General features: G+C 36.6%; 1 protein-coding gene across 2 annotated transcripts in view; it reads right to left on the bottom strand.

Annotated features, from left to right (window-relative positions):
* Positions 1-16,001, bottom strand: part of VAMP7 (vesicle associated membrane protein 7) — a 60,484-nt gene that overhangs the window by 29,837 nt on the left and 14,646 nt on the right. For both annotated transcript variants that reach the window (XM_045884843.3, XM_064574796.1), the window contains 3 exons: positions 15,024-15,081; positions 12,872-13,009; positions 10,442-10,532 (listed from right to left, as the gene is read on the bottom strand). In XM_045884843.3, the coding sequence (XP_045740799.1) occupies positions 10,442-10,532; positions 12,872-13,009; positions 15,024-15,081 (287 nt within the window). The remainder of the gene's footprint in view (positions 1-10,441; positions 10,533-12,871; positions 13,010-15,023; positions 15,082-16,001) is intronic.

The following is a 16,001-nucleotide window of genomic DNA, read 5'->3' as shown; positions in this document are numbered from 1 at the left end:
ATCCACAATAGCCAAACTATGGAAAGAGCTCAGATGTCCATCGACAGATGAACGAATAAAGATGTGGTAATGTATACACACACACACAACGGAGCATTACTCAGCCATCAAAAAAATGAAATCTTGCCATTTGCAATGATGTGGATGGAACTAGAGGGTATTATGCTAGGCAAAATAAGTCAGTCAGAGAAAGACAATTATCATATGATTTCATTCATATGTGGAATTTGAGAAACAAAACAGAGGAACATGGAGGAAGGGAGGGAAAAATAAAACAAGATAAAATCAGAGAGGAAGACAAACCATAAGTAAGAGACTCTTAACTCTAGGAAACAAACTGAAGGTTGCTGGAGGGGAGGGGGTGGGGGATGGGGTAATAGGGTGATGGGCATTAAGGAGGGCACGTGATGTAACGAGCACTGGGTGTTTTTTACAACTGATGAATCACTGAACTCTACCTCTGAAACTAATACACTGTATGTTAATTGAATTTAAATAAGAATAAGACATCACAAGAGAAAAACAGATCAATATCTCATGAATATAGACATAAAACCTCAGTAATATTTTAGATGTAATCCAGCAATATATTAAAGGGATTTACAACATGACGAAGTGGCATTTATTTCAGAAATGCAAGGTTGATTTAATATCCAAAAACCAAAATATATAATATACTGTATTAACAGAATAAAGGACAAAATCCACACAAACATTTCAATAGATGCAAAAAAAGTACCTGGCAGAATCTAACACCCTGTATATAGAAAATCATAAAGAACTCACTAAAATGCTATTAGAATTAATAAAAAAATGTTCAATAACGTTGCACAATATGCAAAAAATCAACTGTATTTCTATACATTAGCAATGAAAAATCCAAAAATGAGAGAGAAAAATTGCATTTACAATAGCATTAAAAAATATAATACTTGGAAACAAGGCAAGAAGGATGTTGGAAGAGAGATACTATTAAAGGGAAATTATTCTGACACTTGCCAAAAATGATAAGGAAGATTTTATTCTTCCTACTCTAGACTACTGCAACAGGGGTCAAGACTATCACAATATAACAAGAAGTGGGGTGATGTCAGCATCATGGCACTGTAAGACATCCCTCCATTTTGCCCCCCCCTTTTAAAAAACTAATTAAGGCATCCATCCACAAAAAAAGTGCCTCTGTGGGACCTGTGGGATCCAGCACCATAGGCCAAAGGACCTGAGGGGGTCTCATGCACCTGCGCATCGGTAACAGGCAGACAAACCTAAGTATAGGCTGTGGAACCAACATGATCAGTGTTGCTTCCATAGCCCTCTTGGTCGCAGCTGGGGAAAATTTGAAGAGTACTGATTTAGGCAGGTACTCATGGATGAGAGAGAATTTGTAGAAGGCTAGCCTTGCCAAGAGGAGACTTCAGCATGGCACTGGAGCATAAAATATAGATATGAATTTAGATGCACTGGAGAGGGTAAGAGGAACTTTTCCAGCACTGACCGTTGCCCAAGGTGACAGAGCATAGGGCTGAACTAAGTTTTTTTTCCCCCAAAAAAATGACCACCTCCCAGCCCCCACAGTCTGGCAGGGTATGGCCTTCACTTGCTGCCTGCAGTGACGGCCTTGAGGCTGCCTGCCCACGATGGACTATTTGGCACAAAGAGCAGTCCTGAGGCCTGCTCAGTGCTCTCAATGGGCACCAGGAAGCACTCCAGCAGGACCACCTCATACACAGGAGCATTGGGCATCACACAGGAGCACAGTTCGATTTGCTGGTGGCAGTCTCTCCCCCAGGGGAAAGGGAGAACAGTGAGTGAGTGCCTGGCTACTCCACCTATGTGACAAGCTACTGGAGAAACCCATTTCTCTCCAGCAGCACCCAGGGTACAGAGGCAGGACCTCTAAGACTGGGGGCAGGGAGGAGATCAGGAAAGAGGCCAATAAAAATGTCACAGGATATTAAAAGAACATACTCCCTGATAGCTGTGCTCAGGGCTTAAGCAGGAAGTCCACCCACAAGCCTCTGGGAGACCCTTACTCAATGATTCCCTCACCAGTCCCACAGTCACCTCCTCCTACTCTGCGGCCAGCTCCTTATGCATGCTCCTAAGTGCAGTGGCAAGAGTGAGCTCCAGTTAAAAGTAGTGCTCTCAGAATATCAGACCAGGGTCTGTGGGCAAGGGAGAAACCATAAACTTGAGCTGTAATGTCATCTTCTGGAAAAAAAAAAAAAGAGGTTTCCAGCAGCCAGCATGGTAAGTTGTAAGATCAGAGAAGACATAAAAGTTAAGAACTCTGCCACAAGAATGAGTAAGAAGCACGGAGCAGGAGCATCCAGACAAGGATGGAGAGAACCCCAGATAGCAGAACCACAAATGCTATTTCCTACCTGAGGGTAACTAGGAAAGATTTTAGGAGGTGTCTACTACACATCAAAAGGGAAAGCAGCAACACAGAAGTTCAAGGAACATCAAGAATCAAGGAAATATGTCAACACTGTATGGTAACAATCATTCTCCAATAACTGAAATCAAAAGTGTGAAATTTTGCAATCTAGCTAATAAAGAATTCAAAATAACTGTTTTGAAAAACTCAACAAGCTGCAAAAAAAACTCCACAGAAAAACGATCAACAAAATCAGGAAAGCACTATATGAACAAAATCTGAAATTTAACAGAGATAGAGATCATAACAAAGAATCAAACAAATTCTGGAGCTGAAGAATGAATGAGATGAAAAATTCAATAGAAAACATCTACCTCAAAGTAATCCAAATGGAAGACATAATAAGTGAGCTAGAGGATAGGAACTCTGAAACAACCCAGAGGACAACAAAGAGAAAATAATGAAAAACCCAAAAAGCCTATATGATCAATGGGACTCCATCAAACGTACAAATATTAGAATTGGGGTTCCAGAAGGAGATAAGAGAGGGAACAAGACAGAAAGCTTATTTAAACAAATAATAGTGGAAAACTTCCTAAACCTGGAGAGAGACCTGGACATCTAAGTTCATAAAGGTAAGAGATCACCTTATTATCTCAATGCAAAAAGACCTTCTTAAGATACATTATAAGAAAATGGTCAAAAATCAAAGATAAAGGGAGACTCTTAAAAGCAGCCAGAGGAAAAACAAGACTGTAACCTACAAAGAAATTCCTATTAGGCTATGAGTGGATTTGCAGCAGAGACCCTAAAGGCCAGCAACGAATGTGGAATAACACATCCAAAGTGTTGAAAGAAAAAATTGCCAGCCAAGAATAGTCTATATGACAAAGTTATCCTTCAAATATGAAGGAGAAATAAATATATTCTCAGACAAATAAAAGTTAAGGGAGTTCATTACCACTAGACTTGCCATGCAAGAAATGCTAAAAGGAAAAGACACTAATTAGTGACATGAAAACATAGAAAAGTATATAATACACTGGTAGAGGTTAAATATACAAATTTACAAAACTAATTCTGTAATAGGATGGTGTGTTAAACACTTAAATATAGTATAAAGGTTAAAGATAAAGAGTATTAGAAATAACTATAGCTACTATAAATTTTAACAAACAGACAATAGAAAAAGGTAAACTGTGACACCAAGAGTGTAACAGGGGAGTAAAATATGTGGAGTTTTTGTATGAAAAGTTGCTATCACCTTAAAATGGACTATTTTATCTATAAGATGGTTTATGTAAGCCCCATGGTAACTGAAAAGCAAAAACCTAGAGTAGGTTCACAAAAGATACAGAAACAGGAAATGGAACACACAATCCCAAAACATCACCAATTTTAAAAGGTAGGCAGACATTTGGGACAATACAGATAGACCTAGAGGGTATTATGCTAAATGAAGTAAGTCAGATAGAGAAAGCAAATACCATATGATTTCACTTATACGTGGAATCTAAGAAACAAAAACAGAAACAGATGCATAAATAATGAGAACTGGTGGTTGCCAGAGGGGAGGGGGTTGGGGGATAGGTGAAATAGGTGAAGTGGATTAAGAGGGGCAAACTTCCAGTTATAAAATAAATAAGTTAACAGGGATGAAAAGTACAACATAGGGAATATAGTTAATAATATCATAATATAACTTTTTTTTTAATGTTTTAATTTATTTATTTGACAGAGAGAGACAGAGAGAGCAGGAACACAAGCAGGGGGAGGGGTAGAGGGAGAAGCAGGCTCCCCGCTGAGCAGGGAGCCCGATGTGGGGCTCAATCCCAGGACCCTGGGATTATGACCTGAGCCGAAGGCAGACGCTTAACGACTGAGCCACCCAGGCACCCCCTCATAATAACTTTCTATGGTGAGAGATGGTAACTACACTTATTGTGGTGAGCATTTCCTAATGTGTATAATTGTCAAATCACTATGCTGTACACCTGAAACTAATAATAATATGGTGTGTCAACTATATCTCAATTAAAAATTACATATATTTTCTGGGATACACAGACACATACATACATATACATATTCTAGGGGAAAAATAATAAATACATTAAAGGAAAAAAATAAAAAGGTAGGCAGAAATGGAAGGGAAAAGGAACGATGAAATTACAAAACATCCAGAAAGCAATGAATAAGATGGAATTAGTATAGTAAGTCTTTACATTTCAAAAATTACTCTAATAAGTTCACCAATCAAAAGGCACAGAGTGGCTGGATGGATAAAAAAAACAAGATCCAACAATATGCTGCTTACATGAGACTCACTGCAGATTTAAATACACACATAGGCTTAAAGTGAAGGGATGGAAAAAGATATTCCATGCAGGTGGAAACCAAAAGAAAGTGGAGATAAAATAAGACTATACACCAAAAACTGTAAAAAAAAAAAAAAAAAAAAAAAAAAGATAAATACAGTCATTACATAATAATAAAGTAGTCAATTCATTAAAAAGGTATAACAATTTTAAATATATATGCACACAGGGGTGTGGGCGGCTCAGCTGGTTAAGTGTCCGACTCTTGATTTCAGTTCAGTTCATGATCTCAGGGTCATGGGATGGAGCCCCACATAGTGCTTAGCGAGGAGTCTGCTTGGGATTCTTTCTCTCCCTCTCCCTCTGCCCCTCCCCCACTGGCATACTCTCTTTCTCTCTAAAATTAAAATAAATCTTTGAAAAAAATATATATACGTACACAATATCAGAGCACCTAAGTATCTTTTTTTTTTTAAGATTTTATTTATTTATTTGACAAGAGAGAGACACAGCGAGAGAGGGAACACAAGCAGGGGGAGGGGGAGAGGGAGAAGCAGGCTTCCTGCACAGCAGGGAACCCGATGCGGGGCTCGATCCCAGGACCCTGAGATCATGACCTGAGCAGAAGGCAGACGCTTAATGACTGAGCCACCCAGGCGCCCCAGAGCACCTAAGTATCTTAATACAAGCAGATCTGAAGGAAGAAACAGATAATAATACAATAATAGTAGGTGACTTCAGTACACCCCTTTCTAACAATGGCTAGATCATCCAGACAGAAATCAATAAGGAAACATGACTTAAACCATACAAGTGGTCATAACAGGCAATACACAGAACATTCCATCCAACAGCAGCAGAATATACATTCTTCTCAAGTGCACAAGGAACATTCTCCAGGATACATCATATGATAGGACACAAAACAAGTCTTAACAAATTTAGGAAGACTGAAATCATACCAAGTACCTTTTCTAACCACAGTAGTATGATATTAGAAATCAACAAGAGGAAAGCTGGAAAATCTATAAATATGTGGAAACTAAACAACACATTCCTGAACAACCAATGGGTTAAAGAAAAAAATCAAAAGGAAAATAAAAAAATAACTGAAACAAATGAAAACAGAAACACAACACACCAAAACACACAGGATGCTACAAAAGCAGTTCTGCAAGAGGTTATAGTGATAAATGCATATGTTAAGAAAACAAAGACCTCAAATAAACAGCCTAACTTGAACCTTCAAGGAACTAGAAACAGAAGAACAAATTAAGCCCAAAGTTAGTGGAAGGAAGGAAACAAAGACCAAAGTGGAAATTAATGAAATAGAAACCAGAAAAATAGAAAAGATCAACAAAACTAATGGCTGTTTTTTTTTTTAAATAATAAAATTGACAAACCTCTAGCTAGATGAAAGAAAAAAAGAAGATTCAAATATAATCAGAAACGAAAGAGGAGACATTAGAACTGATACTACAGAAATACATAGGATCATAAGAGACTCTTTTGAATAATACATGACAACAAACTGAATAAAGAAGAAATGGATATAGTCCTAGAAACATATAACCTACCAAGACAGAATCATGAAGTAATAGAAATTCTGAACATTCCAATAATGAGTAAGGAGATTGAATCTGTACCCAAAAACCTCCTAACAAAGAAAAACCCAAAACCAGATGGCTTCATTGGTGAATTATACCAAACATTTAAAGCAAAATTAATGCCAAACCTTCCCAAACTCTTCCAAAAAAAACCAAAGAGGAGGAAATACTTCCAAACTCATTTTACAAGGCCAGCATTACCCTGAAACCAAATCCAGATAAGGACACAACAAGAAAACTATAGACCAATATCCCTGATGAACACAGATGCAAAAATTCTCAAAAAAATATTAGCAAATTGAATTCAACACCACATAAAAATGATCATATACCATGACCAAGTGGGATTTATCCCTGGCATATAAGAATGGTTCCACATATACAACTCAGTACATGTGATACACCACATTAATATAATGGAAGATAAAAACTTGTAATCAAATCAATAGATGCAGAAAAAACATTTTACAAAACATAGCATCATTTCATCATAAAAAACTTCAACAAACTGAGTATATAAGGACATATTTCAGCATAATAAAGGCCATATATGACAAACCCAAAGGTAACATCATACTCAATGGTGAAATAATAAAAGCTTTTCCTCTAAGATCAGGAACAAGACAAAGATCCCCACTCTCACCACTGTTACTCATATAGTACTGGAAGGCCTAAGTAGAGCAATCAGACAAGACAATTAAATAATAGGCATCAAAATAGAAAAGGAAGAAGTAAAACTGGCATCATTTGCAGATGATATGATAATATATACAGAAAATCCTAGACTCAACCAAAAATTGAACTAATCAACAAATGCAATAAAGTTGTAGGATATAAAATCAACATACAGAAATCAGTTAAATTTCTATATACTAACAATAAAATATCCAAAAAAGTAATAATGAAAACTATCCCAATCACGATACCATCAAAAATAATAAAATACTTACGAATAAATTTAACTAAGGAGGTGAAAGATCTCTGCAACGAAGACTACAAGACACTGATGAAAGAAACTAAAGACACAACAAATGTAAATATATCCCATGTTCATGGATCAGAAGAACTAATATCGTTAAAATGGCCATACTACCCAAAGCCATCTACAGATTCAATGCAATGTCTTTCAAAATTCCAATGGCATTTTTCACAGAAATAGAAAAAACAATCCTAAAATTTCTATGGAACCATAAAAGACCCCAAACAAATAAAGCAATTCTGAGAAAGAACAAAGCCAGAGGTGTCACAGTTCCTGATTTCAAACTATACTATAAAGCTATAGTAATTAAAACAGTATGGTACTGGCATAAACATAGACACATGAACCAATGGAACAGAATAGAGATCCCAGAAACAAACTCCCACATATACAGTTGACCAAGATTTTACAAGGGAGCCAAGAACTTTACTCACTAGGGAAAAAACAGTCTCTTCAACAAACAGTGCTGGGAAAACTGGATAACCACGTGAAAGAATCTAAAATTGGATCCCTTACAACAGCTCCCCCAAAATAACTTGAAATGGATTAAAGACTTAAATTCAAAGACTAAAACGATTAAATTCCTAGAAGAAAACATAGGGAAGAAGGTTTTTTCTCACTGGTCTTTAAGCAAAACTCAACAAGTGGAACTACATCAAACTAAAAAGCTTCTGGACAGCAAAATAAACAATCGACAAAATGAAAAGGTAACCTACAGAATGGGAGAAAATATTTACAAACCATATACTAGATAAGGGGTTAATATCTAAAATAAGGAATCCATACAACTCAGTTAACAAATAAAAAAACTATCAAAAACAGGCAGAGGAACTGAATAGACACTTTTCCAAAGAAGACATCTAGATGGCCAACAGACACATGAAAAGATGCTCAACATCACTAATCATCAGGGACAGGCAAATCAAAACCACAATGAGATATTGTAGATATCACACCTGTTCGAACAGCTATCATCAAGACAAGAAATCACAAGTGTTGGTGAGGGTTTGGAGAGAAGGAAACCCTTATGCACTGTTGGTGGGAATATAAATTGGTTCAGCCACTATGGAAAATAGTATGAAGGTTCCTCAAAAAATTAAAAATAAGGGGCGCCTGGGTGGCTCCATTGGTTAAGCGGCTGCTTTCAGCTCGGGTCATGATCTCAGGGTCCTGGGATTGAGCCCTGCATCGGGTTCCCTGCTCAGCGGGAAGCCTCCTTCTCCCTCTGCTGCTCCCCCTGCTTGTGTGTGCACGCTCTCTCTCTGTTAAATAAATAAATAAAATCTTTAAAAAACACAGAGAGAAAACAGTGATGGTTACCAGAGGGGGAGGTGGGGTGGGAGAATGAGTTACATAGGTAATGGGGATTAAGGAAGACAGCTGTTGTGGTGAGCACTGTGTGCAGTATGGAACTGCTAAATCACTATATTGTACATCTGAAACTATTATTACACTGCATGTTAACTAACTGGAATGAAAGTAAACATTAAAAAAAAAGTTTCTCCCTTTTGATTTTTAATCTCATTCCTGGGACTTAATTTCAAGAAAATAAGAAAAATAGGCACAAAACCATTTAGAGCAGTACTGTTATTGTAACACAAACCTCTAAATCGGTGCTACCTAAGAGTGTTTATTATTGCTTCAACTGAGTCTCTAAGCACACAACTGACATATTCATAATAAGATGTTCTCAATGAAGGAAGCACAGCACTGACTTACATGCTGGCGCAAGCTCTTTATCTGGTTGTAAAACAGTACTCTGAGTAACACTGCTCTAAAGAACCGAAGTGTCCAAAATTAGGACATGATTCTAACCTATAATATAACCCAATGAAATACTGTATGAGCATAAAGTAGATTAATGATAGCTAACGATAATTCAGCTCTTACTATGTGCTAGGCACTGTACAAGATGCTTTACATACATTATCTCCTTTATCCTGGTAACCTTAGGTTCTACCATCTCCTTTTTGCAGATTAGGAAACAAAGCTCAGAGAAGTTTGAGGATGACCAAGGGCTAACAGCAGGTTGGAAGTGAAATCATGACTCAAACTCAGGCACATATGACTCTAAATCTTGGTCACTATATTGTACTGCCTCAACAAAACTGAATATGTGCGATTATTATAATACGTATATATATGGATAAAAACCTTAAAAGAAAAAATGGAAATGAGTCTTTAGGATGCTGGGATCAAGAGTATTTTTTTTTCTAAAATGTCTTTACAGCTTGTACCTGTGCTAACAATAAATGTACAAGTAATTCAAATAGTAAATCCAAGATTATAAGTAAATTGACATTTATGAAATTTGACAATGTCTCAATTAAATATCTTATAAAACAATATCATTTTCATTCAATTTTATACAAGTTATTGTCTGAGATATTCCCCTTAGAAAGAGTGGTTCTCAAACTTGAATATGCATTCAAATCCTCTGGAGGGCTTGTGAAAACACAGATTGCTGGGTCCCACTCACAGAGTTTCTGATTCGATAGCTCTGGGGTGGGTCCTGAAAACTTGCATTTCTAACAGGTTCCCAAAGGATGCTGATGCTGCTGGCCCAGGGACTACATTTTGAGAACCAATGATTTTAAAAAATTAGCATCATCCTAAATCTAAATACAATTGCATAATCAATTAAAAAATAAACTTGATGCATTTCTCTGGATTATTTTAGTGTGCTTAAATAGCTTGACAAAACATAGGCTGACAGAATTTATATCATAGTTCATTCTTTGAAAAGTACAACAGTTTTTTTGGACCAATTCTTTCTTTCTCTCAATCAAGTGTTACAAACTTTCTGAGGAGGTCAAAAAGTTAAACTTTAAGTATCTACTGATAACATCAGCTATCTGGGTATCTCCAGCCAAAACTGACTAAATTATTCTTAATTGCGGAACTGTTGCAAGAATCTCAAATTATTCTTGCTAAGCCAACTAACAAATTAGAATGAAGAACAGTCATAAGTACTAAGAAATAAACATTCATACAGGAGACCGTATCATAGGTAGGCAACATCCATATCTCAGCTGATAGTTTCCAAAAGTAAGATTCAGGAAGTACTATTTCAGCCTTTCTAGAATAATTTGACCCCAATCAAGTAATCAATTACCATTTTTGCCCATATGCATGTGGACTATGCCATGAAACATACCTATGTTTCTGACCATGATTCCTTTCAGTTCATCCACTTGGGCTTGAGTCTCCACCACTTTGTCTATGCCCTTATTCTCAGAGTGATGCTTCTATAAGAAAACAAGATTTAACTTATCCAGACCTTACAATAGGAAAACAAAAAGAAAAGGAATGACACTGAGGAATGCTATTAAATTATGCCTGTATTGATATAAAAGATACATGCCATTTCATTTAAAAATTGTTACCAGGGGGCACCTGGGTGGCTCAGTCATTAAGCGTCTGCCTTCGGCTCAGGTCATGATCCCAGGGTCCTGGGATCGAGCCCTGCATCGGGCTCCCTGCTCAGCGGGAAGCCTGCTTCTCCCTCTCCCACTCCCCCTGCTTGTGTTCCCTCTCTCACTGTATCTCTCTCTGTCAAATAAATAAATAAAATCTTTAAAAAAAATTGTTATTAGGCCTAGGGAAAAATATAGGCAGCATAAAATAAAGGTAAATGTATTTTATCAATATATATACCTGAGACTCTTAGGGCAGAAGTACAGGGTTATATAATCTGTGCTCAGACAAGAAAGGAGAAAAGAAGACCATAGATGGAGAAAACAAGACAGGGAAAAGCACACTAAATTGTTCCCCAATTCTTGGGTATGATGAGGAGAGGCTGGCCCACCTTCTGAGCATCTATTCTTCTATCTGTTGGGATCAGAGTATGCATCCTATTTTCATTGGCTTCTTATAGGATCTAGAAATCTAAGCATTGATAATTGTATGTATTTTGAAATTATTATCCATAGCTATCCATGAAGTCCTTAATATACAATATTCTAGTCACTTCACTGTGCTAAATGCTTCAAAGAGAGGACATTATTTAATCTACCCAAAAACTCCATGATGAAGATGCTCTTATTATTATCTCCATCTGTAAATGACAATCCTGGCACAGACTTGTTCAGAGGGTCACACATAGATACAGAGCCAATGACAAACTGGTTAAGTTGAAAGTTTTGCTGCCAGCTCACCTGTTACCTTTGACTATATATTGGTATATTTTTGGTTGGTGATGTTTTACACAGTATCACATGTATGAATGTTTTCTAGTGGGAAGTATGAAACAAACAAACTGACTGAATAAAGATTTATAACTATTTAAAGGAACTTCATCCCCCGAAGAATGCATATTTAGAAGTGTAACACTCAAAAAGTACTAAAAAGAACACTTAAAGAAGTGAAAAGTATTCAATCACAATAATGCTTTTGTTTCTCATTCACGATACAATCATAGATAGAACATATGTCTTTGCACTCAGATAGTTTCACCGCTAAAAGGGAAGCATTTTTAAAGGTCTCAACATCATTAGTCATCATGGAAATGCAAATTAAAACCACAATGAGATATCACTACACACCCACTAGGATGACTAAAATTAAAAAGATAGACCATAACAAGCATTGGCAAGAATGTAGAAACACTAGAACTGCTGGTGGGAATATAAATGGTACAACCACTTAGGAAAAAAGTTTGATAATTTATTACAAATTGTGGTATATGCACACAACACTACTCAGCAAAAAAAGGGAACTACTGATTTACACAACATGAATATCAAAAGCCTTACACAGAGCATCCAGGACACAAAGGAGTATGTAATGCATAATTCCATTTATAGGAAATTCTAGAAAGGACAAAACTAATTCATAGTGACAGAAAAGAGAGCAGAGGTTGCCTGGGGCAGAGTGTTGGGGAGGGGATTGACTGCAAAGGGACATCAGGAACTTTTAGGGTCATGGAGATGTATTTTGAAAAGGGTGTTATTTCATAGGTATATATGTATGCAAAACTTCACTGAGCTGACAGTTTGGTATTCACATAGATGAGCAGACTTTCAAATGACTAAGTTAAGCTGTTCAAAAATTACAGTTGCCTTGGGGTGCCTGGGCGGCTCAGTCATTAGGCATCTGACTTAATTTCCAGCTCAGGTCATGAACTCAGGGTTGTGAGATTGAGCCCTGCATTGGGCTCCATGCTGAGTGTGGAGCCTGCCTGAAAGTCTCTCTCTGCCCCTCCCTCACTCTCGCCTTCCTTCCCTGCCACGCAGGCAGGCATGCACCCTCTCTCACTCAAAAAAAAATTACAATTGCCTCATGGGAGGGTAGAAGGTTAATGTACAAGTTAAGAGGCCATTTGGCATACTGAGTGGATTTATGCATTAGATGGGTAGCTCAAGTAGATGATCTTTAATGTTTTTCCCCATTCCTAGATACTTTGAACACTATATAGAGAGTATCACTGATTATTTAAAATTTTTCTATCTGGGAAGTTTTATTACGTTGCCATTTAATAGCACAATCAGAAAAATATATTTGCAGGTCAGAGTCCCCTATATTCAAAGTGCCTGAAAGTAATAAAGAAGATATGAATCAAAATACTATATCCTGAAAAAGACCTTACCAACTGTGCAGCCAAGACACTTGAGAACTCGCTATTCATGGCATATGGGAGTGCTGTCTGTGCTCTCGAACCATATGTAGTCTGGAACCTCTTCTTTATCTCATTCAGAAAATTAAATGCTCGAGAACGTTCAAAATCCTGAAAAGAGACCAACACAGAGTCCACATTAGAAAATAAACAAAGATGATATGGATGATTAACAACAACCATAAGAACAGCTAACATTTACTAAGCAATGATTCCATGAGGAGGAACTAGCACTGACCTCATTTTACAATAAGAGAACAAAGGCTCTTAAAAGGTAACTTGCTGAAGGTCAAACGACTAATAAAAGAAAGAACTGAGAGTCCAATCCAAATATATTTATTTGACTACTGCCAACTAAAGATAACAGTATCTAGGTTAGTTTCTTGAGAGTAAGAATTGGGTATTACTTCCTCCATATCTTTCACAGGATCTATTAGAAGGCCCAGCACAAGAAGATGCTTAATAAATCCATAATAATAGTACAGTCTTTCACACACAAAAATAACACTACTTTGAATTGAGTTTTTTTTAATAGTGATGGTATACTTGAAAAGATCAAGTCATGTACTCTTGTCTGGTCCCAGTCAAGAAATAGAAAACTCAACTCTGATGAACCCAAATTTAGTCATATTTCTTATCTATTCCAAGCCTTTTCACATCAGTCATTTCAGATATAGCTGAACTTTTAAAATAATTTTAGAAAACACTCTGAAACTAAGGATAAAAATCACTGTGATGATCACTATAGTTGACACTCATCTCCATGTCACCCAAGATGATTAGTCTAAGCTAAGGGTTCTTACACTGGCATCAGTGGTCCAAATTCAAGGGGTCCATGCACTTGGATAGAAAATAAACCACATTAAGTTTTAACTTAAGTTTCAAATCTGACTGTAGGTAACAAACCAGAATAGTACCAAACAGTACCTGTGACTGTCACCAATAGAAATCTTTTTTTCACATACCATCAGTTATAGATATCTCAAAATATCATTTATACTCATCACTTCAAAATTATTATTAGTTATCAGACCTATGACTAGATCTTGTTACTTAATGAATTCATAAAAATCATATATATTACTATATCAATTTTTAAAATACTCTGAATACTGTATTTCAGTATAATTGGTTTTGTTTATAATCATGTATTTCATACATTTAAAAACATCCTGGGAGGGGCCCATGAGTGTCAAAGGGGTCTGTGACACAATAAAGGTTAAAAACCCTGACCTATGGCAATCATGCCAATTCCACGCCTCTTGTCATTGATCAATTTAGAAATAAGTATGTAACCTAGTCCTAGCCAATAAGACATGAAAAGAAGTTCACTTTGAAAGAGGGGGAGAAGAGCGTGTGCTTCTGAGAACTTTCCTCATTCTTACAATAAGAGATTTGGGAACACACAGTTCCTCTGGACACAAATAAAAAAGCATGTGGCTCCATGCAACCATAGGGGAATGGACTAGGAAGAAGCTGACGCTAAAGATAACAGAGGAGAGAAATGACCTTGATGGCATTGTTAAGTTACTGAGCATTTTGGTCTAGAACCTGTAAATACTCAAAAAACCACCTACCAATGTGAACTACAGGTTTACAAAGGGGATCATGACGTATTGTGATTTTGTTTTCCAAAGGTCATTATACATTAAAAAATTCACTATTCACATGAGCACTGGGTGTTATACGCAACTAATGAATCATTGAACATTATATCTAAAACTAATGATGTACTATATGTTGGCTAATTGGATTCAAATAAAAAAATTCAGTATTGAATAAAATAACCTATTTAATATTTCAGATAAATAAATTTTGAGGATTTGATATCAAAGGGTCATGATGATGAAGACCAATTCTCACTACACAATGGGAGAAATGCAGAAGTTGCAAGAGGTTAGTTAAGCTAAAACTCTACCAAAACTGAGCTGATTTGCATATATCCAGACATCAACTCTTCTTGTCATTTGCTGCTCCATATGACAAATGCAAAGTATAGAAAAAATTTCCAGCTATGGACAGTTATAATCACATCACCTTTACCTACTAAAGATACAGATAATTAAGAACTGACTTTATTAACAGTACACATAGTTAAATAGCAACATGTCTTCAAGTTACTTACATCATCAGTGATACAAAGATATACAATCCTATCTTGGCAGATGTAATGAAACAAATAACTGTAGAATAAAAGATATAAAATTTATTGTGGTTATGAGCAATATCGCTTTCACTTCCATCTTCTATCTATGTATAAGCAAATTTAGTACCACCAATGTGACCATATCATTTACAGATACTATCTATTCTCCCTCTCCCCCTCCCCTATACACCTGTTTCTCTCAAGTCAAACTGATAAGAATAAATAAAACATTAAAATAAAGTCTCTACCCTAACTATGTAGCACAACGGTATGCACATTACCCATTAAAATGGTAGCTGTAAAAGCATAATTGGACTCTTAGGGCCTCAACAAGAGATGACATCTTAGGAGGGACACATAATTAAGATTAACCTCCAATGAGCCATACATCTTCCTTGCCTTCTTTTAAAATCTCAGAGCAATCACTTTTTGTACCAAATGCTCAACATTAACAACTGTTTGACATCTACTTTGAGCCAGTTACTGGGTTGGGTGCTGAGGATACAAATAAGCAAAACCATCAGTCCCTGCCTTCACAAAGATCACAGTGCAGGGAATTACTGAGCGGCACGGTAAAACAGGATGAGGAGTAAAAGGCAGTATGGTGCTCTGGCAACATAAAGGAGACACCTAACAGAGTTTAGCAAAGGGTAATGGGAAAGACATCCTGGAGCAAGTGATGTCTGAGTCAAGACCTGAAGAATAAGTAAAAGATGGCAAGGTAAAGAGGAGACAAAGAGGGTTCCAGAGTGAAAAACCAACAAGCATAAAGGCCTGGAGATTTAAAAAAAAAAAAAAAAAGCACATAATGGCTTTAGTACAGTCAAATGAGTTCACATGACTAGAAAGTGAAATAGAAGGAAAAAACAAATTACCTGCACAGATGAGGCTGGAGAAGTAAGCAAATACCAGGTTAAGTAAGATGTTAAAACCTCACTATGCACTATCCTAAGAAAA

Source organism: Mirounga angustirostris, unplaced genomic scaffold (genome assembly GCF_029215605.1).
Source record: "Mirounga angustirostris isolate CCGP_5_RB_7025 unplaced genomic scaffold, mMirAng1.0.hap1 SCAF_11, whole genome shotgun sequence".
Classification (NCBI taxonomy): Eukaryota; Metazoa; Chordata; class Mammalia; order Carnivora; family Phocidae; genus Mirounga; species Mirounga angustirostris.
The sequence above is the reverse complement of the archived record's forward strand: the minus strand, read 5'-3'. Positions and strand labels throughout refer to the sequence as shown.